This window comes from Mirounga angustirostris, unplaced genomic scaffold, assembly GCF_029215605.1.
Source record: "Mirounga angustirostris isolate CCGP_5_RB_7025 unplaced genomic scaffold, mMirAng1.0.hap1 SCAF_5, whole genome shotgun sequence".
NCBI lineage: Eukaryota > Metazoa > Chordata > Mammalia > Carnivora > Phocidae > Mirounga > Mirounga angustirostris.
The window spans coordinates 98,695,812-98,723,774 of record NW_026991713.1 but is presented as its reverse complement, the minus strand read 5'-3'; the positions used below and the strand labels follow the sequence as shown (position 1 = coordinate 98,723,774).

The 27,963-nt window shown below is 50.5% G+C and overlaps 1 protein-coding gene across 1 annotated transcript in view; it reads left to right on the top strand.

Moving 5' to 3' along the window:
• The first annotated feature begins 10,594 nt into the window (after positions 1–10,594).
• Positions 10,595–27,963, top strand: part of CCND2 (cyclin D2) — a 30,401-nt gene continuing 13,032 nt past the window's right edge. Inside the window, exons 1-4 of the mRNA XM_045874031.3 lie at positions 10,595–11,095; positions 12,901–13,116; positions 15,763–15,922; positions 25,724–25,872. Coding sequence (XP_045729987.1) covers positions 10,901–11,095; positions 12,901–13,116; positions 15,763–15,922; positions 25,724–25,872 — 720 coding nt within the window. The 5' untranslated portion in view covers positions 10,595–10,900. The remainder of the gene's footprint in view (positions 11,096–12,900; positions 13,117–15,762; positions 15,923–25,723; positions 25,873–27,963) is intronic.

Genomic DNA, 27,963 nt, shown 5'->3' with positions numbered 1-27,963 from the left:
TTGTGGCACAACGGGGACTAGAACCCACCTCTTCCATCCCTCAGTCCAGTGCTCTCTTCATGACATCATATATCATACATTACAAAAATAATGTAGAACACTGTCTAGAAACTATTCCAAGTGTAATTGTTTATTCATCACAAGTTTCAAGTTTCTCTCTGTAGCCACATTTTAAGAAGGAAACATGTCTATAAACACATAATATTATAAAGCAAATAATTTAAATCTAAGTAGATTTCATTGGAGTACAAAGAATCCCAATGAATAAAGTTTCTCACATGTTCAAAGCAATGAAAAGTGATGAAGAAAAGCGGAACACAGCAGAAAGTTTTATTTGCTTATTCCTAGTTTATTAGGACATGCCAGACAGCAAGGAGGGATGTCCTGTGTAAAGATGGTGACTCTGGAAATTTGCTGTAATCTCTTTTCACCAAAGTAGCCACCTGATGCACATGAGCTCCATTAGCTTAGAAAATGCTTCTTTTAAAGATGCCCATAAGGCTCTGAGCTGTCACTTAGTCACCTAAAGAAGGACATGCAAATTAGGGTCCATTCAAAACTATATGTTTATATGTGCTCGAATGGGGGCTGTGTTTGAGTTGTAGGAATAAAGCATTTGGTTGGTTTACCCCTTGTGCTGGGTAAGCACTCTGTGTAGCACTCTGGGTAAGCACTCTGCACTTAAGCACTCTGGAACAAGTATATATTCCATATATTTTTACATTCCCCATATATATTTTCATTATGCACACACATACACACACACACACACGTTTGTTAGGTCCACACCCAGCATGCAGCCCAACGCAGGGCTTGAACTCACGACTCTGAGATCAAGACCTGAGCTGAGATCAAGAGTCGGCTGCTTAACCAACTGAGCCACCTAGGCACCCCTACATTCCATATATTTTTTGAAGAATGCCATCCTATTCTATCAATTTAGGATTATGAAAACATCATTCTCTATTGGCTGACAACATGCATCCAAGTGCCCACCTATATAGGGAACTGAATTTAAAAGGTTCTGATCTGGGATGAGTTAACATCTCCCAATTGTTATATAAAACATAAAATATATAAAAGATGCTAGAAGATAAAATTCCTATTGATGATGGTGATGATGATGATGATGATGATGATGATAAAGCCATGGGGACATAACAAACATTTTAGAGCCGAAGGGGAACTTAGTGATCATTTACTACAGCTAGCTAAGTTTGTAGATGAGGAACTTCAGAAATAGAAACATTTAAGGCATCTGCAGGTCACAGTGTTGCTTCGTGGTAAAGTAGGAACCAGAGAGAGGGCGCCTGGGTGGCTCAGTTGGTTGAGCGACTGCCTTCGGCTCAGGTCATGATCCCGGAGTCCCAGGATCGAGTCCCGCATCGGGCTCCCTGCTCGGCAGGGAGTCTGCTTCTCCCTCTGACCCTCCCCCCTCTCATGCTCTCTCTATCTCATTCTCTCTCTCAAATAAATAAATAAAATCTTAAAAAAAAAAAAAGTAGGAACCAGAGTGCAAATATTCTGAATTCTAGCCTAGTGCCATTTCACCAACATGATGCTGTGGCAAGGACAATATTTTCTGCATCAATTTTAGAAGACATCCAAGCTACTAATTAGAGGTCTATATTCTGTTCTGTCAGTGTCTGGAGGACTTCTGGGACAAGTAAATGATCTGCTCTGACCTCCACTTCCTAACCAAAGGAGTGAAACACTAATCGATACCCTGTCGGATTCAGGGAGGATTCATTCAGACGAGAAACAGATGCTCTGGGAAATACATCTACTCTAAGAAAGGAATGCTCTCAGATGGACCAAGAAAGCAGCTCCATCTTTGGCAACTTTAAAAGTTGCCAAAGTTAGACTGCATCTAACCAAACCCCAAACATGTAATCCAGACATCCAACCAACTAGTCCCAACAGAGTATAAACAAATTAAGAACATAATTTGAGAATAATTTAAGAACATTGTAAAAAACACTGTGCAATTCAAGTAATAACTACTTGACTGGACCGAGTTCTAGAGAAGATAAATTTCCTATCCCTGGCTCAGTAGGTTGTGTAAGATGGGCAAAACATGGCATCTCATTCTGTGCCTTTTGTACTATAGTTTTATTATATTTAAAGCATTCATTTCTCATGCTTACTCACTAGAAAATGTGCTTTTCAGGGTTAGGGACTGTATTCTTCGACTCTTTTTCCCTTTTGCCTGCCTTCCAAAACATTCATTGAGTGTCTAACTATTATGCCCACGACATTCCCAATGCCTAGCACACTGTTTGGCACATGGTAAGGACTCAGTTTTCACTTTAAAAAATGAAGGAATACATCACAAAAGCTAAAGGCATTCTTCAAAGCACAGAAATCTCCACATATTTGACTCCTCCATTTAAACCATTAAAATTCTACCTTACAAATCTGAAGCATGCCCCCGACCTGCTTTGATGTATCTGTGCACAGACCTATGATGTTATCAGTTTAACACATATGTGAGATCACTCAGCATGGATACTATATAGAATTTCAATCACAGACTCCTAAACACAGAGGCATATTCTGTGACTGACAAAATATCATGAGGTCCTATAGTACATTCCCCTGTTTCCAAGCAAGACTGCATCTAATCCATAGTAGAGAACAAGGCTTTCCTAAAGCTGAGAGATTTCCGCTCAGTGAAACATACAGGCAGCCTAGGTAAAGTCTTAAGTATCTAAATGGAAGGTAAGACTTTGGTTTCTTGAGCTAGGTATGATTTTCATCCCAAATGAGCCAATTTCACTGGAGTGCCATTACTGATTTACTTAAATCATCTGCTGGATGACAAAAAATTGTTGGTAATTACACTACAAAGAGTATTTATATGAACTTTTCTTGTATAAAGGCAAGTAAATTTGAGCCTTATTCAGTATTTTGTTAGGGAAATTTTAAATTAGATATACCATTTTATTTAAAAAGAGAAGAATTAGAAGAATATAAATTTAGAAGTGGGGGGTAGAAAAACTATTTGCCCAGTTTATTAGAATTACACAGTAGAGATCTCACGCACTGCTACTTGATACAACAAATTTCCTGAGTTTAAATGATTTCAGGAAGACCCCCACACAAAATGGCCTGTGCAGGTCTAGACTCCCTTCTCTCAAAATATTTTTTTTAAAATAATGTTTCATGATCCTGAAATAATTGGTGGCCAGATGTCAGACATTTCATCTGAAACCTCATGTAGACTAACCCGAACCATTTGCTTCAGGACATCTTCCTCGACACCAGGAAAGAGTGTTTTGGTCCTGGGTCTCTGCATTTGCCTGATGGACTGACTGGCTGGTCTCAAAAAGGAAACATGTGGGCATGAGGAAGGAAAGCATTTGGAAGTTAGGCAAAAGAATTTTCTTGTTCCTTTTTAATCGTGCGTGTTTTTCTCCCTCTAAGCAATAGGTAGAGTAAATTTTGGTGACTTTTTATTTTCAAAAGTGCAAAATTGAATGCTTTTGGTGTTACTTCCCAGGACAAAAACTTAATGTAGTATTCATAATTTTTTTCTTCCAATTTGATGACAATTTTTAAAGAAAAAGAATGTGAAGGTTCACACACTCATTGAAAGGAGAGAGAGGAATCATCATCACCATCATCACTAAATAGGGTTTGACGGAACTCACCTCTGCACATCACAAAGAAAGAAGTATTTGGTTTACAGTTAATGGGACCACAATGAAAGTATGAACTGAGATGACTAACAGCAGAAATAAATTAGGAATTTCTGCTCTAATTTCACCTTCCACATAAACCCCTCTGCTCTGGATTTGGGCTTTTCTAAGTTGTTTACATAATGCATAGGCGCAGACTTTGTTTCAAGTTCATGTAAAAGCAGATGCCCTTACTTAAGGCTGAGCAAAGAGGAAATACATTCCTCCTGAGTCTAAATCCAACCTAGCTTGGATTGTCTAACACACTTATACAAACTGCTTGCTTTCAGGTCAACCCTAAAATAGAAAGACTGTATCTCTCCAGAGGTACACATTTTGAAGATTACAAAATTTTAAAAACAACCTGCTTCACATTTTAAAACTCATTCCTTTTTATGCCAACAAAAGGACCACCAAGAAAATAATTTTAGAAAAATTTTCAATCTGCCTCCTGTAATTTGCCACCAGCAAAAAAACAAACAAACAAACAAACAAAAAACCCCCCCAAAAAGCCCCAACAAGAAAACTATTTCTCCGGTTTTTATTAATTAGTTCATAAAAGTTTGGAGAATATGAACACAGCATGTTGTAGAATTATGTTATAAACTATACTAACAGATGCTGGCAATCCTTGTGTTTAAAGATTGCAAAATAAAATATGAAATAAGGAATATTTGTTAGAAATATTTTATATCGCTTCAATTTGGTTGTAACTGATACACAGCTGAATAAAACCATGAAATCAAAAGAATATTCAATCACACCCGGAACGTGGACATTTTAAAAGGGAATGAATGAACTTGGACAAAATTGAAGTGTTTAGAAAACAAATAAAAATGACTATTGCTCAAAAAAAATTTCTGGTGGGGGTAGTCTTGACATTTTACTAAGAATTTAGATCTACAAAGTGCTTAACCTGACCTCCCACAACTTAGGTGTCTGAAATTAAGCAGGAGCAAAATTTAAAGGACATTCATCTTTTAAGTTTTTAAAACACTTCCCTTGGCTCTTTCCTTTTTTTTTTTTCAATAATTTATTCTATTTTTTTTACCTTTGTATACACAAACCAAGTATCCATCAAACCAGGCACCAAAAAGCAAGCCCTCTTAAATACAGTTCCCTCAGACTGAGCTTCAACAGCAAGTATTGCCATTACCACTAATTTTAACTCTTCTTCTTTTTCAAAAGATACAAAACAGTGTCTTGGGTCAGATCAGCAACCATTAAACGAAAAAGAAATAAATAATAAGTTAAAAATAGAGGGAATGTACTAAAACGAATGAAGAAAGTAATACTCAAAATCAAACTCTGTCATCTTAAAAAAGAAACACTTCTACACTTCATATCTGATTGGAAGAGAAAGCTTCTCCTTTATATTTGAAACAAATAATTCCACCTCAAATTCACATTTTCAAAGAAGCCCCCAGCTTTCTGCATCTGATTCCTGCAACAGTCTACCTCATTGAGAGAAAAGCCAGTTCACATTTACTCCTTTTCCCCAAACATTCCCACTACAGCTCCTTGTAAATTTCAGCATATAATCAGAATTGTCACTGTGGGTTCAGAAAATGACATATTTTGGATATCACCCCCCAGACTGAAAGATTAAAAAGACCTTGCCCAAATTTAGGAGAAACTGAAGGTGCATGGGCTCTCTCTGCAGTTGGAGTTTCCAGCTCCTGCAGTCTAGAAGGTTCTTCATGAGTACGGACACCACATGGGTACCCAGTGAGCGGGAGGGGAGTCGCCCTGCACTTTTGCCCGTCTATTTGTGGAACTCTCTGGACAAGCAGATTTCTAGACGGACTTTCTCCTCGCACAGTAAAATTCATCCAATATCGCTCATATCCATCTTCGGGAGATAGATCTTACACGTAATTATTAGAGCATCAACCAACCCAGCTGGTGTTTAAATAGTGAATGGGGCGGGGGGCGGGGAGGAATATGTAGCGCGTGAAAAAACTCCTGGTGTGAAAGTAAACGCAGAACTCAGGACCCGAACAGAAAAAGCACATTCCCGTCTCCTTCACTGGAGACACGGTCGAAAGCGGAGTGGCCGTGCGTCGCGACCAGCAATCGCGATACTCAGTCTGATGTCGATATGGAGCGGAACTGGACCACGACCCCCAGAAATGAGCCTTCTCGGCAGCCAAGAGCTGCTCCCGATTTCAAAGTGAAAAAGTAAACTCCAAGGGGGTGGCAGGCGGCGGCGGCGGGCGCGCGGAGAGGGGAGGGTGCGGAAGGAGGGCGGGAGTCCCGGCCCGCCTGCAGGCCCGCACCGCCTCTCCCGCCCCGCGGGGCCGAGCGTGGCCGGCGGACCTGCCCCGCGGCTGGCGCGCCCACGGCTAGGTGCCGGACACGCCGCCGCCGCCCCGCGCCGCTGCCCCGCCCGCCGGCCCCCTCCCCCGCCGCTTCCTCTCGCTCTCCCAGCCCCTTCCCCCCACGTGTGGGTGACGTCAAAATTCCGCGAAAAAGCCGCGTGGTGGCTCCCCGAGCGGAGGCGCGATTCCGCCGCCCAGTGGCCCCCTCCCGGGCGCGCCGGGGGGAGGGCGAAGCACCGAGACGGCGGGTTCCTTTTCCTCCGGGGAGGCAGGGCCCCGCCAACGCCGCGAGCCAGGCGCCCCCCGCCCCAAATCTTATTGGAAAATTCACTTTTATAAAGCCAATGCATTTCCAGAGCTATTTTCGGCCTCGTGAGGCGTGTCCTGCAGCTGAATCAGACAGGAAGAGGGGGAAGTTCGGGTCTTTTTATTTTTTATTTTTTTTCCAAGGGAGGGGAGTGAGATGCTAGGTGGGTGAACAGACGGCAGGCGCAAGCCTTCCTGACCCACGCCTATCGCATCTGCTGCCTCAGGCACACAGACCCGGTCCGAGCTGAAACACACCGAAGGGGCAGCCTTAATACACAGGCCGGACCCGACGCTGCCCCCCGCTGGATCCTGAGCGCCCCAGAGAGGCGACCGGTGGGGCGGGGGGGCGACGACAGGGTCCCGGAAGCGTATTCACACCTGGAGTCCCAGGGCCCGGGCGTTGGGAAGACTTGCGTCGGCTTGTCCCCACCCACCTTCCTTGCCTTGTGCCCTCCATCCCGACCTGTCCTTTTCCTTTCGCACGTTTTTCCAGTTCGCTTTCATTCCCTTCCTGTGACCCCCCTCCCCCCCCCCCATTTCTCTTTCTGTACCTTCTTTAGTTCTTTTCTGGTATCCCGGGAGCCAGGAGCTGAGACTAGGACATTTGCCACCTACTTTTAAGTAACCGTCGGGTTTTTGGTTTTCATTGTCTGATCATCCCTCAGTGGAGAAACACAGACCCAGCCCAACTCTTTGGAGGACTTAGGGGGAGGGCGGTGGTCCCCATTCCCGAGCCTGAACTCACTCCCCTCCCCCCACCTTGCCCGAGCGCCCCTGCGCTGAGGCAGCGGGGCTCGAACTCGCGCGGCTCTGAAGCTTTGAGCCGACAGCGTGATCACCTGGCCCGCCCGCATCTGCCAGGTGAGCTTCGGAGTATGTGTGCTTAGCGTTTGCAGGTTCCTGCAGAAATGTGCCTATAAACACCCAACACCCGGCTGCACCCTACACCTACAGGGTTTTGTACACTTTCCAACCGAAACTCCAAAACGCGGGGAATAGGGGGTGGGGAGCCGGCACGTAAGGGAATAAAAGTCCAATAAAACTTATGTTCACTAAAGTTTATCACTGATCCTATAAAGGACAGGATTTTTTTTTTTTTCTCTTGAGGGCGAAAAAGGGATAAGGAAGAACCAACATTTTTTTTTTCCTTTTTTTCCATAGTGACCAGTTTTGACTTAAAAGTCAGAGCACAGGAGCTTGGGTTTTTTTTCTCTAAACCCGAGTCTATACTCAAAGAAAACGCGCACGTTTGCCCAGAAGGCAACGTGCCTTTTCCCGCGTGCTAGGCGCAGTGCTTTTTAACAAGCAAAAATTAAGGTTTTAACACATGGTCGGAGTGGCGACCAAAAGGGAAAACTCAGTTTCCAGTCCAAGCCTCCCGGAGACATTCCTGCCAACCTCCGCACCCTCTCACGCCCCACCCCATGCGTTGGAGACTGAAACCCGACTGGGGGACGGATTCGATGCGAGGTTAATGTTCGGGAACAGTCCGTAATAGGAAGGGGAAGTGAATGGGGGAACTTGAGGCGAGCCTGCCACGCGGGAAGCGTCCGCGCTCGTGGGCCTGGGTGAATGGAGAGGCCGCGGGGAGAGGGGGCATCCGCCCGCGCCCCTCTGCGCCCCTCCCCTTCGCGGCTACAGCTCCCCCAGTCCCGCGCCCCGCCGGAATTTCTCCGGGAAGCCAGACGGGGGTAGGGGTGGGGGTACAGGGGAGGGAAGGGGCGAGAGGGCCCTCGGCTCGCTTCCGAGATTTGAGACGTCACCACCCAGGCTCTCTCCCCAGGGTGGGCCAGGCCCGGAGGACGACCACCCGCCTCTTCCCCTCCCCCTCTCCTCCCCACTTCAGGAACCCCAGGGCTGGGGATGCTTTTCCTGCAGGGAGGTGGAGAGAAGACCGTGCTGGGTTAGTTATCAAGTGATGTCAAGAGGCTGGAAGCCTTCGCCGACTTCTGTCCTTGCCTGTCGGGCTAGATTTATACTTTAAAAATACCTCTCTCACCCCCACCGCCCCCCAACCCCCCCCCCCCAGCAGCTTTCTTTGAACGGCTCATAGGTGGCTGAGGTGAAGTTTGAGTAATTCCTTTATGGGGTCTTAAAATGTAAGTTAATATATTTATCCGGAGTGACTCAAGCTTGAGTCGGGAAGTCCAAGTTGACTAAAATCAATAGGTAATTGTTAGGGACCGACTCTATTCCGAGGAACACTGTACTCAGCCTGAGTGTCATCGCTGCGCAGGACTGTTTCATTTTGAGTTGCAACTTGGGTTTCTCAGTGAGCTTTTTTTCTTCCCGAAAGCTAATGGCTTCCACAGCAATTAGACATTTTCCTCGCCCTCCCCCTTCCCTCCCCTTTCTTTACCTACGGTAGATTGGATACTAATTCCCTCGGCTATTGATAAGGTCGCAGGCGCCCCGGCCTCTCCCCAGCCCTCGCCCGCCCCAGTCCCCGCTCTCCCTCCGCCCTCCCTTGGCTTCCTTTTGATGTAGCGGGGAACGCGTCCTACTAAAAAAAAAAAAAAAAAAAAAAAAAGAAAGAAAAAAAAAAGAAAAAAGTAATCTGCCCGGTAACAATCAGCGCGCAGTAGCAGGAGCCCCAGAGCTATTGGCTATGCAAATAGAGGGAGGGGAGACGGCGCCCCAAACTCTTACTCACCCTTTTAAAGCGATATCCCCCCTTCCCTCCCCCCACCCCTTCCGCCCCACCCTCGTTTAAAGGGGCTGGCCCCGGGGCCCGAGTTAAGCGCTAGCACCTCTGGTTTATTCACTCCCCGCCTTCTCTATTCCACTCCCCCCGCCTCCTTTCAGGGAACCAAGTGTACAGCTCACCCAGCGCCCCCCCCACCCCGCTAGCTCTCCACGCCCGGGTTCGGGCCCCCTTTCTCGGTGAAGGAGGTGCTCGGCCGACCACGGTGTGTCCCGAGCCCTGACCCACGCCATGCTCCCTGCACGTGTCAGCTCGGCCAACTTGCTGGGGGCGCCGGGCTCTCTCCCCTTCCCCCCGAAGTGAAATAACACTGAAAGTTGGGGGGTGGGGTGGAGGGAGGAAGGAGGTGAGGAAACGCCACCATATCCCCTGTAAAAGCAGCCTTGACCCGGGGATGCATTTGAGCACATGTCAGAGCCGACTGCGCCGGCAGCGTCTCCACCGCAATCCCGCTCCGGGGGAGAAAGCCCTGGCTGGCGGGTGAGGCGTGAACCCGGAGGGGTCGGCGAGGATGCAAAGCGAAGGACACAGGGTGGAAGTCTTGGGCCTCCGGGGAAAGGAAGGGGTGGTGTTGTTTGCGCAGGGGGAGAGACGGGGAGCCAAACCTAATCCCTCCCTCGCCCCCCTCCCCTCCCCTCCCCCTCCCAGGCTATTTCCTAGAAAGCTGTATCAGTGTGGCCACGCTCGGCGCAGACACCTCGGGCGGCTTGTCAGCAGAGGCAGGGGTGAGGAAGCGGGTTTTTCCTGCGTGGCCGCGGGCCGCGGAGCAACCTATGGTAGCCCTGCACCCCCCCCTCCCCAGCAAGGCCTGCGGCAGCGCTGGGCGCCTCTCCGCTGCTCCCCGTGGCGCCTGTAGCGCCCCCAAGAAGGGGAGGGTTTCTGCTCTAGGGTCACATTCTATCACGTCGGAGAAGCCGCCCCCTCCCTCCTAACACCCACCCCTTCCTCTTCTTCCTCTCCACACACACATGCGGGGGTGGGGGAAGGGGGGACGTTGTTTTGGCCCCTTTAATCGGGCTTTTGAAACAGCCTCGAAGTGATCAGGAACTCAAACGTCCGGGACAGAGCCTTTATCTCTGGATATCCAAGGTTGCTATTTTCCAAAATCGCCCTCCTTAGTCTTCACTTAAGGGATCTGTTTCTAAATTGCATGAGTCTACCCCATCTTCAAGTGATCTACCCGTCATTTCTCGTATCTTACATACATGGGCAGGAGTGGAAAGATCAATGTTGAGAAAGCCAAAGTTGGAGGGTCGTAATCTGGCATGATACACCCACAGAATGTGCGAAATTAGAGGGAATAAATAGGAATCGGTGTGTTTTTTGTGGGTTCCCCTATCCGGGGCCCCTGGCATGCGGGGCTGGATAGAGGGAGAGGGCCTCGGAGAGCTAAGGAGAGGGGTGGGGGGGCGGGGGACCGCGTTTGAAGTTAGGTCGGGCCAGCTGCTGTTCTCCTTAATAACAAGAGGGGAAAGGAGGGAGGGAGGGAGAGATTGAAAGGAGGAGGGGAGGGACGGGAGGGGAGGGAAGGGGAGGAGGAACCGGAGAGGGGAGCGAGGCGAGAGGGAGGAGAACTAACTGCCCAGCCAGTTTGCGTCACTGCCTCGCAGAGCAGAGAAGAGCGAGCAGGGGAGAGCGAGACAAGTTTGAAGGGGAGGGCAGGCAGAGTTAGCAGCCCCCGAGGCTCTCCTCTCCCACCGCCCATCCCTTTCCTCTCTTCTCCCCCAGCCTCTCCCTCTCTCTGCCCCATAACTTTTCTCTCGAAAACCCCCTATTTAGCCAAAGGAAGGAGGTAAGGGGAACCCTCTCCCCTCCCCCCTCCAAAAAAACCCCCCAACTTTTCCAGTCCGGAGAAAGCAGGGAAGCGAGCGGACACCCGGCTGGCCATGGAGCTGCTGTGCTGCGAGGTGGACCCGGTCCGCAGGGCCGTGCCAGACGCTAACCTGCTCTACGATGACCGCGTTTTGCAGAACTTGCTCACCATCGAGGAGCGCTACCTTCCCCAGTGCTCCTACTTCAAATGCGTGCAGAAGGACATCCAGCCCTACATGCGCAGGATGGTGGCCACCTGGATGCTGGAGGTAGGTCTGCAGACAGACTCCGTCTGTCCCCATACGGATACTCGGCCCCCCCACCCCCCAGAGCAGGGACCCTAAAACTGGGAGAGGGCAGGCTCCGCGCTCACCGCCCCGCTCGGGTGCGCGAGGTTACCCCGCGCCCTTTGGCGAGACGCGTGGCTTCATTTCTGTTCCCTGCAGGATGCAAGACTAACTGGGGGAGGGGAGGGTGAAAGGGGAGGGAGGAGGAAAATCTGGGAGAAATGAGGCTGTCCTGGGGCGGGGGTGGGGGAGCATCCCGCGCGCGTGTGTCTGCATGTGGCTGCCTCTTCTTCCCACCCCCCTCTCGACCTGTCTTGCGAAGCCGCGGCTGCTTTCCGTGCAGTGAAGAAGGGAGTAGAAGTGTGAAATCGGGGCCACAAAGTAAAAAAAAAGCAGCCCCCCAAAGGCCAGAGCAAATGCGTCCTAGCCTCAGGTCCCCGCATGTGGTCGCGACTCCGCGTTGGCACTTAAGGGGGGGGGGGGAGAGGGAGGGGGAGGAGGGAGGAGGAGAGAAACGGAGAATTCAGGAGCCCCGGAAGTCGCAATGGAGAAACGTGTGTTTTAGGGGAACCCAAAAGAACCACTTTTTTACCCTTGCTCCAAATCTTTGCCGAGCAAGCTGTGTGCCCACGTATGCACAGCTCTGGACCTGCCGTGGTTTCGCCATGTTGCTTTGCAAACTCCGGTTGGAAAGGCTGGAAAACGTCGCCCGCTCCCCCCTCGCACCCCATTATGCCGGCCACCCCACTTGTAATAGTGCCCGCTTCCCCAACCCCCACCTCACGAAGGTTACTTACAGTTTGGCTTTCCAGTTTCCTCAGTGCGGAGATTTGGGTGGGGTAGGAAGGGGGGGAGGAGGTGTGTGTAGGGGGGGATGTCGGGGCACCCCTAAAGGAGAGGTCAGAGCGCCCCGTGCCTCTCTCCGGCGGCTCCCCGTTCCTCGGTTTTCCCCAGCTCGTCACCACGATCCCCAGTTTCTGCCCTTGTGGGCCGCAGCCGGATACTCCCGCCGCGGCGCTCACCCCTCCAAGTTTCCCCTCGGGATCCAAAGCCCCAGGGGTCGAGATACAGACCTTTCCGGCACCCGAAACCTCCGTTTCGGGAAGCCTGGATCCTCTTCGGGGTTTTCACGCCAAAAGGGCTTTTCTAAGATATTTCCTCGATTTTTAATTATTTTTTGAAACCGTCTCCCCATGCTCCGAGTGCAGCCGCCGAGACTGCGGCTCTTCCTCCTCTCCTCCCTCCCCCTCTCTTCCCCACCTCTCCCCACCCACCCCCCCAATAGCGGCGCCTGGGCCGCAGGGACCCCCCCGGACATTTTTTTCAATTGTCGGGAATGATAGAGCAGGGTCCGAGGGTCCGAATGAGACCAAGAAGAAGACCCCCGGAGCTTCCAGAATATTTTTATTGATTTTTTGAAAAGATGACGAAATCCAAAAAAGAGAGTGTGAGTGAGTTAGAGTGAGCAAAGAAGTCAGTAGCCAAAGGGAGCGTCGCAGAGCCGGGCGGCTACTGCGCGTGTGTTTGCCTTCCCAGGTCGGATCTTCAATTCACCTCTTTTTTTACGTTGCTGGGGAATACCCCAGCGCCGATGGGCTTTTTAGATTTACCCCGTTTTCCTCATTTTTATCCTTATCACATATTCTACTCCCCTCCCCCTCCCCACTCAAAAATTAAATATTTTTGCTTCTTTCCATAGGTTATGCCTTTTCATTTTTTTTTTGTCTTTTCCTGGTACTATTCCCTCCACCCCCCTTCCCCCCAACCCTTTCCCGCTCCCATTGTAGGTCTGCGAGGAACAGAAGTGTGAAGAGGAGGTCTTCCCTTTGGCCATGAATTACCTGGACCGCTTCTTGGCTGGAGTCCCAACTCCTAAGACCCATCTGCAGCTCCTGGGTGCTGTCTGCATGTTCCTGGCCTCCAAGCTCAAAGAGACCATCCCTCTGACGGCTGAGAAGTTGTGCATTTATACTGACAACTCCATCAAGCCTCAGGAGCTGCTGGTAATGACCCTCTCCTTCTTCCCCCCTTTCTGTGCGTCCTTCCCTCTTTGCTCTCTCCACGCCTGATAAGCTTCTACCCACTGCTCCCCAAATGAGTCCTTTGATTCCCAAATTACCACACCGCTGGAATTTTCACACTTGTAGGAGTCAGCGCTTTTAATAGGAACTGTTTTTGTGTTCCTACTGTGTGCCAGGCACTGTGCTAAGCACTGAGGCTACATCCATGAATAAGATCCCCCGAGACATTTCTGTGGGTGAAATTCACTTGCAGTTGTGTGTGCAGGTGCGTGCGTGTGTGTGTGTGTGTGTAGGGGAGACTTGGGACACAGTGATAACATTTTAATTACATTCCAAATTTTCAACCACTGAATTCTGACAAAATAGTTAAACTTCTCACATGGTAGGAAGGTCTTCACATGGTAAGAGTGTGTTGTGATGTGTCTCCTAAGAATCTGGGGTTCAACAGTACCATCTATAAACTCTCGAGATAACTGTACATAGTAGTTGTTGACTAAATATCAATTCATTGACTTTGGAGCCAAGTCACAATGTGGCCTCTTATTGGAGGAATCTGAGGTCTGGGTTTCTAGATCCAGTGAGGCTGTGACCTCCGTCCGATGACAGGGGTCCTCTCTTGACTCTGATTTTCTGCCAGCCAACCTCCCCAACCCCACCCCCCCACCCCATCTAACTCTTTTTCCCTGAAGCTTCACACTTAGGGCGTCCGTGTTGCAGCGGTCTGGAATGGTAGAGTGACTCCCAGGCCCACCTTCCGTGGTCTGCCCACCTTTCTCTGCACTGTTTGGAAAAGGGGGCCCCTCTCTAGCCCCCCCTCCCCTTCGGTACTGGCAAGGCCTGCACAAAGTCCACAGGGCTAGGACTGGCTGCTAGAACTGAGCTCTTTGTGAGAGGCCTTCCTTTCTGGGGCTGTGCTGCCATCTAGTGGCAGACATGTGCAAGGATGGGGGAGGAATTGCGGGGAATGTCTAGAGGGGCATGAATGACTTCACCTTTGAACCACTGCCAGATTTCAGCTGCTTCTGGTTTGGTCCGGGAGGCCCAGAAAGGTGCTTTCTTCTGGGAGATCTGCTTCCTTTAATAATAGTACAAGACGAGTGGTTCATACTCACATTCCCCTGTGAGAAGAAAGGGCTGGAATTTCAAGCCATCTTAGAAGACACTGGTTGTTTAATAATTTTGTCTTTTTTTTTTCCCGTCCCAGCCCTCTGTAAAAAGCCAAGGCAGACTTAAAAGCATGTAAAGGAAAAATTGTTAAAATTCGTTACTAGTTCGTTTTCTCATGGGAGACCGGAAAATGAATCTTCCATTTTGTTCATTTGTTTCAACGTGATGGTGGACCGTGGTGCTCTTCAGGACACCCCATTTTTTTCCAGGACCAGACAAGCTAATGAATAGTGCTCCGCAAAACCCTGCCTTTTTTTCCATTCCCTATTTCGTTATCCCAGAGGCTGGGATCGGGAGGAGTCCTATTTTACACCAGAGGAAGCTGAGGCCCAGCAAGGGGAAGGGGGTCACCCCAGATCACACAACCACTTGGTGCTACAGGAGGGCGGCTGGGGGCTCTGGTTGCTGGCTTAGCAAATGGAAGAGAGCCTGGGGTTTTTTAGGGCAAATGGGGGAGCAGGGTGCACATGCACGCTGGTCTCTGCCTCTCTTTCTTCTGAAGACAATTAATGGACAGGCCCGTTTTCCCTCTAATTGCACATACTTTTAGGATTTCCTTTTTGGCTTGTTTTACTTTGAACACAAGTCCCCAAATGTACCCGGCTAAGGGAGAGAAGAAGTTTTGCACGAGGTGGGCTGGTGGTGAGAAGCCCATGAGAGACGGGGTTGCATTGTTCCCCCTCGGCATTGAACGGAGGGATTCCGTTGACTGTGCACAAGCACTTTCACTTTGCCCCAATCACTTCCCGCTGCAACATGGGGCTGCTGATGACCATCCAGTGGGTCCTTCAGTCACGATGACAAAGGCCTATGAAACATTTAGATGAAAGGGCACTCTGTGGCTGAGTGTCCTTTCCCCAAGACTTCTGCGTTATGTGTGGAGGGGAAAGTTTTAAAGCAGAGAAAAATGGCACTTTTTGGCACCAACTACAAGTCAGCTAATTGGTTGCCAAGGAGCTGGGCCCAGGAACCTTATTTTGAGCTTCATCTGTGTGCATCATTTTTCCATGAGGATTAAAAAGACTATTAATCCAGCGATGGAGACATAAACAATAAATTACTACCTAAGGGCCACAATGACCTTGGCAGTATCTTTTCGTAGGTTCAGCTTTCTGGGTGGGCAGGCAACAGCACTGCCTGCAAGTCAGGGTTGGCCAGGGGTGGGGAAGCCGAAGAGGAAAAGAAATAGGATAGAGTCTTGGCAACAGCTACCTGGGCCCTCATTATTGCCCGTCGTGCCTGCCACTGGAAGCCTAAGAAGAGACGCCAACAATTTCCAAGCTTTGGGGGGCACTTGGACAAATGGGCCGGCCTCCCCATCCAGCAGCGTCCTCATGAGCATCCTTAAAATGGGTCTGGATCCCAACACACCCTCCCCCTCCCCCCCACTTCCCGGACACCACGTCAGCCTTTGGGTTTTATACTCTTCTTTTCCTTCTTCCTCCCTCCCTTCCTCCTCAGGAGTGGGAGCTGGTGGTGCTGGGGAAATTGAAGTGGAACCTGGCGGCCGTCACTCCTCACGACTTCATCGAGCACATCCTTCGTAAGCTGCCCCAGCCGAGTGAGAAGTTGTCTCTGATCCGCAAGCATGCGCAGACCTTCATTGCTCTGTGTGCCACCGGTAGGAGCAGGCCAGAGCCGGAGGGGCGGGCCTTGGGAGGGGCGGACGCAGGCTGAAGAGCCCTTTGGGGGGTGCTCAAGGGGAGGCTGACGGGGGTCCGATCTGGCATGGGCCTGGGGGGCTTAGGAGATGGGTGGTCCCAGGTAACCTAGAGTACCAGGTTTCATGCCCCGGCTGTGTTTTCCTGACTTTATCTGAGCTGGTATATTCTTTTTTCTCTGCTAAACTCGTAAATGGTTTATAACGACAGGTGTGGTAAAGGAAAAAAAAAATAGTGCCTGTTAAAATAATTCTTTATGATGTCTAAAGTGCTCTTTGAAGATTATATATACTGCTCTCTGGTTGTGTTTAAATCTTTAATCTTTTGAGGAAAAGGATGGCTTGGAGATAAGCCCAAGAGGAAATTTGGGGGGTGGGGGCAAATACAGGTTAAAGGAACACTGTCAAGATAAATACGCGGCTTGCCCTGATAAGCAGTAAGGGAGGCCAAAGGAGTTCTTTTTACTGTAGGGCACATGTGTGTAGCTGTTCCCTCTGCTGGATGGGGGAGTAAACCTGGCTGGCTCTCAGCAAGGACTCACGTTCTGAGCACTAGGTTCTGATGCCCTCGCTTCAAGTGCTGGTATTTTGATTTTGGTTGCAAGCTTTAACATAGCAATCACAACTGGCTTTTTTATATTAAAAGCTTTCCACTCACCCTGTTGACCCCACAATTGATACATAGTTCTTACTGGCCCATTTGCTTTGCATTTCCCTAATAAACGAAAGGCTGTGGTTTGACACTGTCTCATTAAACTGAACCTTGGCCAGTTTCTACCATTTTTTTCTTGGTAGTGGCCATGGGAGAGACCCTGGAACCTTAATCATCCAGGGGAGAGACACCATAGGTAAAGAACTGACATCTGGGCAGATCTTTGGTTTGGGGGTGGGAGGTTGGTGGGGGAGTGGGGAGGGCTGGGGTGCAGAGGGATCAGCACCAGTTTGTTAAAGGTTGTTGAATTTTATAGTTGGTACTCGGGGGGTTAACTCCTTTCACTGTCTTGTTACATGGTATTCATGAGTGAGTACAGATGGATCACACAGTATGCAAAAGTGTATATGCTCTGTTCTCAGTCAAAAGGTCAGGCTTTGCTACTTCTCACTGGCTGACCTTGGACAGGCTGCTTAACCTCTCTGAACCTCAGCTTCCATCTGCAAAACACACCTAGGGGATACATGATCTTACAGCCTTTTCAGGGTGGTTAGGAAAAGGAAAATCAGAAAGAGATACATGCAAGGAGGTACTTGGTGAACCAAGGAATGTGTAGACAGGGTGTTGTGGTCCTACTTGTGGGAAAATGCCACTGTCTCCCACATGTAACTTCATCCAAATCCAGCAGGACCCCTTGCTCTGCCTGCCCTGGCTGGAATGTGGGATTCCCTGACATGCACATTGGATGCTTGGGCATGGGTTTTGTCCCACTGGTTTTCCGCGGTGCTGCCCTTCCTGATCCAGACCCGTCCCATGGCGTGTGTATGTGCCCTGGGCCCTTTTGTGGGAGAGTGAGCTGCCCTTCCCACAGCCCCGAGGGGGCTGTTGTTTAGAGCCCCCGTGTATACCTTGCTGCCTTTTAGACAGTAGCCTAACCATTCTTTTGCTTCCTCTCTTCTCCTGCTGTCTGGCCTGGGGCCCTAGAGGTCAGTCCCTCATTGACTTGTCATTTTGTCTCCCAGGCCTGGGCTGTCCCTTCCTCTCCATTGTCATGATTCACTGTGGGGGAGGGGTCAACCAGTCCTTTTTTCTCTGGCCCTAGGACAGCTGACCCCTTGACCCTAAGCTCCCCCATTGCCCAGCTGTTAGCCAGAGTTCTGCTTTGACCTTGTCTCTTGACTGACAGATCTTTTGGGGTCTGTCCACCCATCCCTCCATTCTCATCTCTGATCGGGGTGGAGATGGTGGGTGGGATTACCCAGGCCTGGGTAGATCCCCAGATTCTGTAAAGGCCCATTCTCTAAAATTGGGGATCCCATCCCCCACTTCTGATCTTCTTGCCTAGATCCTTGGGGTGGCTGCCAACTTGGGGCCAGAGTGAGGAGCCTGGGCCTCGGGCCCTGAGGACAGAGGCCCACGGGGTGGCACGGGAAGTCACAAAGACTGCCTTTTGGGAGACTTGAGCTAGACTTGGACAGGAAGTGAGGAAGGATAGAAGGAATAACTCCAACTGAATAAAAACCACAAGCCAAGTACTCAGCCTTAGGTGTGGACTGATCAGAGCTGGGCGGGGGGGGGAGGTAATGGGGGGCTTCTCAGAAGTTTCCTGAGTCTGGGAAGGATGGGTCTGTCTCACAAGGCTTATCTTTCTCCATCTGCGCTTGAGCCTGTGTGAAGGACTGGGTTAAATAGCGTCCTTACCGTGGGGAGTTTCATAGCAGTTGGCCTGACGGCATCAAAGCCAAGGGCTGCTCTTCTTGGAGGAAAGATCTTCCAGTTAGAAGAGATGCTGCACTTCGGGCGGGGCCGGGGTGTGACAGATGGTTGAGAACCTAAGACTGCCTGGCAAGTAGCCGGCGCAAGGTAACTGAGAACCGAAGGTAGGTGGTGACACCGAGACTGTCCTGTCTGCTCCGTCCTGGTTCCCCCAGCCCTGAATATTCTGCCCGGAAGCCGAAGAGGCACCTGGAGCCAGGGTGTGGCAGGCCTACAGTGGGCCCTGAGGAGGTGGTCACCAACCCTGGGGCGGTGTGGCCAGTTAATGGGGAGAGCTGGTTGTGAATGAGCTGGCACTAGTCCCGTAGTCTGTATGGGGAGTGCGTGCATGTGTGTGTGTGTGTGTGTGTGTGTGTGTGTGTGTGTGTGAGAGAGAGAAAGGGGAAGAGAGAGGGCAGGAGAGCAGAGAGGGGCCGTGAGGAGGGGAGGGCAGCTGCAGTTCTCCTTGCTGGCCAGAGGGTAAGAGGGCCGGGCAGAGAGGCGTCCTCCCACCCTCTCCCTCCTCAGCTCAGAATGGCTTCTGGCGGGAGAGACCACCTGCAACTGCCCGGTGTCCCTGTCAGGGCCAGTCATGGTCCGCAGAGGCACTGGGGTGAGAAGCAGACCTTCATAACTGCCGGCCCCTGGCGTCCCCTTTCCTGGAGCTTTGGATCCTGGGGAAGCAGAACTGAGCCTCAGTGTCCCCCTGGTTGTAGCTCTGATGGTAGAGTCCCCCAGGTCTGCAGATGAGGAAAGAAGGACCATGGAAGATGACTCAGGATTGCACTCGGGCACTGGAAGATTCTTGATGCATGATATCATGCTCAACAGATGCTTCCAGTTAGTCTAGAAAAGCCAATGACATTGAGTTTGAACTTGGTGTGGGGGTGGGGTGGAGGTGCTTAACCTCCCAGGCCCGTGGCACCCCACAAGTCCCTCTTTTTGCCCAGGGCCCCACCTCAAGGTGCTGGGCTAATAAGCTCTTTGCACCATGCCCGTGAGCAGTCCCACCCAAGGCTCCCGACCCCAAGGTCCAAGCCCCAGTGATGATAACACCCCTTGTGTTCCCAGTCTTCTGGCTTTCCCTAAAGATGCTTCATGACCTTCCATCATGAGGTGTAATCATAGCTGGGACCCTGAAAGGGTAGGTGACTCGGCCCCTTATCCAAAAAGGGAGGTGTGCCCTGGTGGTTGCCAGGTGGGAAGAATTTAGACCACCTTCCCCTCTCTGAAACCCTGCACTGCCTCCAAGGCTGACAGGGTGTGGAGCCGAGGGGAAGTGGCAGTCTCTTCTGCACGGGCACCCCGTGGGGACAGGCAGTGGGACAGGGTTCTCTCACTTCCCGTCTGGCTGTAAAAGGAATGAGGGGCAGGCTGCTTGCTATTCTCCGGCCGTCTCCCTCCCCTCCTCCTCCCACCGAGGCCTTTGGCTTTACACTGCCATCAGCTTGGCGTGGCAGTCCTGCCCCATGCGCGGATCCTATTCCGGGGGTGGTAGGTGAGGTGTGTGTGGCTCCCAGCATTGGTTGGCCAATGAGCATCCGGGATCCTGGCCTTTTTAACTTCCACCTTGCTGCAGGTTGGAGGAGGGGGAGAGACTGGGGCGTCCCTGTTTCTCTTCAGCCTCCGGGCAACTCTCTCTCGCCCCCTAGTGGTGATCCAAAGCACAGCGGTCATTCTTGGACTTCAAGGTCTCCGTCACCATAGCCAAAACAATTCGCGCTAAACTTATGCGCAGGGCCATCTAATCTGTGGTTTCAAACCAGCTTAGCTCAGAGCTCTTTCTTCAGTGAAATCTTACCAAGGCGTGCAGATACCAAGTCTATGAATGTGGAGCCCTCGCTGCCCTTGTCCAGATTAAGGAGCCCAGTCAGACCCCAGGAGTGCCTATGGCGGTCTTGGGAAGTTAAGTGGGTTGTGCAGGTCACACAGCTTGCTGGTGCCATGGCTAGGACCTATCTCTCTGACCAGGGCTTGCTTTGGGGGGCTTTTCTTGCACTTCTGATAGGAAAATCACCCTGTATTCCTTCGTGGGTTGTGGGAGGTGGCCTTGAGGAGCTATTCACATTCTGGTAAGTTATAAAGAGCACTGGGGGGACGCCTGGGTGGCTCAGTCGGTTAAGCGTCTGCCTTCAGCTCAGGTCATGATCCCGGGGTCCTGGGATCGAGTCCCGCATCAGGCTCCCTGCTCCGCGGGGAGCCTGCTTCTCCCTCTGCCTCTCTCTCTCTCTCTCTCATGAATAAATAAATAAAATCTTGAAAAAGAAAAAAAAAAAGAGCACTGGGTCCACAGTCCGAAAGTCTCAGCCTTAACCCCAGGCCCAGGATCGGGGATTAGACAAGTCAAGAATTCATCGATTCGGGGTGCCTGGGTGGCTTCAGTCGGTGAAGCGTCTGACTCTTGATTTCAGCTCTGGTCATGATCTCAGGGTCGTGAGATCCGAGCCCTGCGTCAGGCTCCATGCTGGGTATGGAACCTGCTTAAGATTCTCTCTCTCCCTCTTTCTTTGCCCCCTCCTGCTCCCCTCACTTGCACTCACACACTCTCTCTCTCTCTCCCCTGCCCCCCAAAAAGAAAAAGAATTCATTGATTTCACCTGTAAAAGGAAGCGTTTTGAAACCGATGAGTTTTACATTGGTTTTTATTAATACCTCACCACTACTTGGATGAGTAAGCGACCAGTAGAGTTGGGATTCCCCTAAGATGTGCCCCTTGCCTCCACCACCTCCCCAGGAGGGAGGAGGTCGTGCCAGAAGCTTCTAGTATGTGGGCATTTTTCCTTGGCTCTGGGTGAACCACACCTGAGGGAATATAGGGACACTGGGAAGGGAGTGGCCAACTTCTGTCTTCCATTCATTGTACGAGGGCCCTCGGTTTCTCCCACTCCTGACAAACCAGCATGAGGCTTTGGGGACTCGATGAGGTCATTTCTGGGACACAGAACACAAGTGATAGGGGAGGATTCTCCAGGCAGCCCAGAGCCTTCATTCTTCCCGGCGGTCTCGGCACAGTTGGCCTACTGTCAGCATCCGCCTGTAGCCAGTTGCAGAGGTGACTTGTGAGCACATTGAAGTTTGAGGCAGGTGCTTCTCACCCTGGCTGCACAATGGACTCACACTGGACTCACCCTACAAGTTTTAATGGACAAATGGAATGCCAGGGGCTGGGAGAGGAAGTGACTTCCTCCTCATGCCTGCTGATGCTGAACAGCATCTCCCAAGGGTCAGGATTACCCTTCACAGTCCCAGAGAAGGTTCCCATGGTCAGAATAGTGGTAGGACACTGCTGGCTTGCCAGGAGCCAGGCACTGTGTTTTTACATGGATTAGTCCTGTCCTCAGACCAACCCTATGAGGTGGGTACACTTCTCCTGATATGCTGGTGGGAAGATGCAGGCTCAGAGAGGTCAGGTAACTGGGCCATCTTCAGACAGCTGGTCGGTGGTAGGACAGCGGCCTCCCTATACTCTACCTTCCAGTTCTTGGAGCTACTTGGCCCAAATGCTTCCCATGTCCTCAGAGAGTCCTCCTAAGTATCTTCCTGCTCCTGTCCCCTTGGGCATCCCCTTTCTTTTGAGAAGTGTCTTTACTGGCTACCCATGCAGTGTGCACCTAGCCATTTAGAATGCACTGTGCTGCGTTCTGTTGCTATGTTTTTGCCTCGGGGGTGGGTGTGGGGATTAATCCTTGCTGCCCGGAACAGGGAGGAACACTTGTGATGACTCTGTTGGAACCCATCACTGGTCAGTGCTGCGGAGGAAGGGGGGCTCTCAGGAAGTCACCTCTTACCATTCTGGGTAGGCAATGGAGGGTAGAGATAGACCCTCACTCTCTGACTGTGCCTTTTGCCCCAACATATAGCTCGTTGGTATTTTTGACCAAGAGATGTAGAGATTGCGGAGAGATTTTTTACTTGGTATTTTATTTTTGCTGAAACAAAATAATATGAGGAGAAAGATTTACAAAATTACTTCTATTTCTTCCATCTCAACAGTGGGAACATTTATATACGTTTTCTGTGACTCCTCCTACTTAAGTCACATGCACGGGCGTATATGTGTTTTTATGCATCTATTTCTGGAAGGTTGTAATCTTGGTCATAGCATGCATGCATGACGTTTGATTTTTCTGCACCGCCACCCCCGCCCCCCCCCCGTCCCATCCAAGTGGGTAAGTTTGAACAGTTTTCAATCCAGTTACGTAGCCAGAGTTTAAGGTTTCCAGGAGTGGCTGAGTGGGTTGGGTGAAACTTTCCACGGGTGAGTGCAGAGGTTAGGTAAGTAGAGCTAGTACGAGGACGCAACCCTTCAGATGTTTTATTCAGGTGTTTTTCTCTCTGCTGTTTCCTCTACCAACAGAGGAGGGGGTGTCCCTGAGCAGGGTCCCGGGGCAGCCCCTGAGATCGTGCAGAACTAGCACTGCTCTCTGTGGTGAGAGAGGCCTTGTGACTTCCCCAGCCAGTGGAAGCCATGCTGCGTTCTATTGATGCTTGCTTCTTCTTTTCTTGGGAGTGGTTCTCATTCTAGATCCTTAAGGAAGAGCAAAATAGAGCTGGAAGGCACCTGGGGGATTAGCCAGCCTTTGACCTAAACCATGAAGAAAGAAATACATTTTATAACACAACTCAGGATATACATAAATGGACATCAAACTGCTACGAAAGTTTCTCAAGACAGTATTTACTCTTACTACATGATTACTTCCTGATACTTTCTATCCTGTTCTGTTCAGTTAAACGGCAACAAAAACAACCCACCACTGGGTTTCATGACCCAACAGTGAGCTGCAACTAGAAGCTAGAAAAACACTGATCCAACCCCACCCTTTATTAGACAAATGGAATGCCAGGGGCTGGGAGAGGAAGTGACTCACCCAAGGTCCCACAGTCAGGACTGGGCTTGTAATGCTAATGTCACCTCCTTTGGACTTACCCGGAGGAGAGCCTCGCAGTTGCTTGGGAATCTCGAGGAAGACCCTGGTTTGCTACCGCGGGGGGTGGCAGAGGAGCAGTGTAGTGGCTGCCCGGCTTCCCGCAGCTCTTCCCTGGCGGGGGGAGCACTACCCAGCCTGCACAATGCTCCCCATTTCTGGGAGGCAGGGAACAGTATCCCCGGGAGGATGCCCCTCAGCATTTTCCTAGCAAAACAAGAAAGGGGGGAGATATAGTCCTTCTGGCAACTTTAGCCCCTGCTGCACCCCCGGGACCACCCATATATACCCCCTGGCTTCCAGAAGTTAATTAGTTTGCTAAAATTAGGAGTCAGTTTTGCGTGCAGTGGGACAACAAAAGCTAGACATGTGTGAGGTGTGCTTCCTGGTCGGAGGCCTGGGACAGAGGAAAGGGAGGGCCAGGGATATCCTCCTGTCGTTCCCTGCCAGAGGCTCCCACCCAGGGCCTTTGTGGGCCCAAGGCCATGGGCTGGCTGCCTCGTCTGCATTATGAATGTCACCGGGGAAAGCTAATGAGGTTATTGGGCAGAGAAACACTCCTGTGAGCCCATGTGGAGGAGACCTACAGCAGAGCGGGATGCAGGGAGTCTGCCTTTGGCGCCATCCATGGGGATAGAGAAGGCACGGGAGGAGTTTAGTGGACAAGTGGATGGCAGGCTTGGGGCAGAACGCTGTGATATACATCCCTCAAGAGGTAGAAATGGTGAGTGGGCTAAGGAAAGAAAGCCAAGGAGAAAGACAGACTGACAGAAGGCCAGGCTTGCTCTGTCATGGGATTCGGCCAAGACGGGAGGTGTGCGCATGGTTCAGTGAATCAGCCGTATTGCTAAGAACACCACCAACTTGCTGCTGGACAATGGGATCGCCTATGAAAGTGCTTTAATGGAATATGTGGCTTAATAGGGCATTGGACAGGAAGAAGGGGAAATATTATGTTGCACTGTTTTTATAGTTCAGGAAGAAGGGGAAATGTTCTGTCACATTGTTTTTATAGTTCAACCTGATGGTGGTGCTGTAATTTGAAGTGTGACCCATGTCCCCCCTCTGTATCTCCCTCCTGCCTCCCCCCCACCCCGCCCCTTGCACAGCTATAGGCAGTAAACTCTGGAGTAATGCTAGGACCAGAGGTAGTACATTGTGGAGGATTTGCTCCACTCCAGGACTGACTAAAGTGAGTGATGGAGTAACCTCTTTAGCATATCAGCACAAGGAGCGGGAAAGGGCACTTGCAGCGCTCAGAAGCCTGCTCGTTCTCATCCACCACATGGGGGTAATTGTGCACAGCTTATATGGTGGATGTGTGAATTAGCTGGCATATAACTCGGACGGGACTGTACACGTGGGTCATTAGCAGCTATTAGAGGCAGCAACAGAAGTCAGGTGCGGGTGTCCTTCTGTCCTCCTGATAACTGAGAAGTAGGTGATCTTGGTCACCCAGCCTCTTTGCGGGAGCACTCAGAGGAAACTGAAGTGTTTGGTCTCCCAGGCTGAGGAGCATATGAGCATAGGAACATCCCCTCTGTTAGCTTTTGGAGAAATGAAAGTGGATGAGTGTTTGAGCTCCTTAAATTCATCCTCATTTTGTACTTCTCTTTAGCAAACCACTCTTTTTTTCCAGCAAGAAAATAGGACCTTTGGGCCCAAGAGCCATAAAATCTAACCAAGCCATCCATCTGATTAGGATGCAGTGGTTAATACTGGTTAACACCTGCTTTCTCTCTCCTCATGTTCTAAGGGTCCTTGGCATTGGGCTAGAAGTTGGGGATTTGTGTGAAACTTGGCCCTCATGCCCTCGATTACTGCTTCTCTCACTTCCTTTTTTTCTTTTTTTTTTTTTTTTAATGAAGTCATCTTTTGTTTGGGGCCATATTAGTCCTTTTTGACTGTCCACAAAATAATAGGGCTAGATCACATCAGGATTATTGTTCTTCATAAAATTTTACTTGCTTATGCTTTTCCTGCCTTCCACCATCTAGATCCCTTGGTCTGTCTCACTTGTATGGCACATAAGTTACCTTGTCTGGACTCATCTCAGACCTCCCTGCTCTGCTCCTGCCATGACCCCCAGAGGAGAATGTACCTCACTCACCTTCCTGCCCCTTGCACACATGCTAACCCCAGACAGGATTGTGGGGGCCTGAGTCTCCTCTCTGAGAATTTACTATGTGCACTCAGATAAGCTCTCCACCTTCTCTGCCTCCGTCTCCCCTTTTAGCTTTGGGCCTGCCACAGTGATGGCAAATAAAGAAAAGGTGTCTTGTGAAGGAAGACTCAGGAGAGGATGTGTCTGTAGGGTGAGGGATCACTGTACAGCTTACCTTTCACCATCCTATTTCTGAGTATCTTCAGGCTGGGGAGCCCCGCTATCCTTCCCGGGCCTTGACCTTCGGCCTCTCGTTCTCGCAGATTTTAAGTTCGCCATGTATCCGCCATCGATGATTGCAACTGGAAGTGTGGGAGCTGCCATCTGTGGGCTCCAGCAGGATGAGGACGTGAGCTCGCTCACTGGCGACGCCCTGGTCGACCTGCTGGCCAAGATCACCAACACGGATGTGGTAGGTGGACGCCATCTTCTTGGTTAAAACCAGATGTCTCTTTTCTCAGCTCAGGGAAGGAGACACTTGGCTTGATGATAATGTGTTGGAGGTGCTTTTTGTTGTTGTTGATAGTGCTTTCTGTTTTCCAAGATCAACATCCAAAGTAGTACAAAATTCAATAGATGAGGCTTCCTCCTAAGGTTTGGAAGCCTGTGTGCCATAAAATAGAGAAAAGAACCTAGCAAGCAGATACAAGGTGGAGGAGGGCTATTTACTAATTTTCCTTTGTGGTGTGGGCTTCCCCGGGGGTCTGAAATGCTGCTTCATTTCCATTTATTTTCTTGTCCTCGGGCTGTTTCTCCCCCACAGTGTCGTGCTCTGCTTACACCCACTCAGGCAGAGACACGGTGGAGAGAGGGCTGGAGCCTGGCTCCGCTGCGCTGGGGGCGGTGGGGGTCCAAGAGGTGCCCCACCTCGAGCACCGTGTCTGGCCTTGACACACCTCTCAACCCCACCCACCTCTCACTTCCCTTTCGTTTAATGTGGTAATGGATTAAGAAGTACTGCTAAAAGAATAAAGAGCCATAGTAATTCAAGGAACTATTATTAGCTATAGATTTTTCCATTCTTGTGCCCCATGGACTGCCCAGAGGCTTGCCAGAATTTAAAGCTCCTTAGAAGAAAGGTCTTGAGAGACGGGGGTCAAGTGAGGCTCTGATTCAGCTGGTAGGAAATTGCAGTCCTTAGAAGGTCTGAGCCAGGGTGGCTCTGAGAGGTCAGAGTGGCCGCCCCTGCGTCTTCCAGCGTCTTCCAGCGGGAGGCTCTCCGTGGGAGGTGCAGAGAGTGCTGAGGTAGCCAGCTGGAGGAGGGGGAGGGCAGCAGCAGAACTGGGGCTGGAACCCCGAAGCTCTGACTCCCCGCCTGGAAACGTTGGCTCCACTCTTGCTGTAGCCCCTGACTCTTTTTGTTTGAGAAAGCCTCTGCTTTGAAGACAACTGGCCTGTCAGCTGGGAGGCCCTCCTGTGTCACCATGGAGAGGCTCAAGATGCAGGGGGACTTCACCGTGCCCCCCTCTGGATGTTCCAGGGAGATTCCGAATGCCCTGCTGTGGCAATAGATTGAGTCAAGAGATAACGTGGCTTACAGGCCCATCGGGGATGCTGAACAGAACGTGGACAGCTCCGAGAGCCTAAGGCTGCAGCTTGCTGGCTTTCTCACCTCTGCGTCTGTATTTTGCCTTGGCCTTTATTACCATCTCAAGGAAGTGGTGCAGGGAGGTGGTGAAGGGCCTCATGGAACAAACCCAGGGTCCTATTCTGAAGCAGTTCTTAGATATGCTTTTCAAATTCTAGGTCCAAAACAGGCTTTTCACAAAGGCCTGCGCTACCATGTACTCCATGGTTTCCGAAATACAGATGGCGAAGTCCCTTCCAGTGTGCTTCATGTGAAGAGTGCTTTTCTGATCCTCCAGAGGCAAATCTGGGTCGGAACTTAACATTTATAGAAATGATAAGCTTCCTTCCTTTTCTGAGTATCTCCTATTAAGGCTGCCTTACAAAAAGGACTCCCAACAGCAACCAGCTTAAGACAGGCTCTTCCTCAACCCCCAGAGACAAAAATGTCAGTGACAACAGTTTGACCCCCAGGCACTGTAACCTCTTTCAGATATTTATAGACCTGTCGTGATTGGCTGGTGGCTCTGTGGGTCTCTGGCCTTCTCCCATGTGTCCTTTATCACCCCTTACTGGTTTCAAATGGACAGAGGTCACTCCTGAAGTGTCACGGAGTCTCTTCGGCCGCTTTTCAAGACTGTAAACCAGTTGCTCCTCTTACACTAGGGAAACCGCTTGCCTCTTTCAGACACTATGTAGCCAGTGCATCCAAGGTAGCCATCAGACTGGGTCAAATGGATACAAGAGCCGCTAGAGGTCTCATACGTCCCAGCTGTGGAACTGGAGATGCATGTGTGCCCCATTCTTACCAGTGGGCCTCTGGTTCAACATTTTAATATTAACAACCAAGCATGAACAGAGAATGTAAACTCCATAGCACTTTTTCAGATAAAAATCTGAGACCTCTGTGAGTTCTAAGCTTACCTCTGGGCCCCAG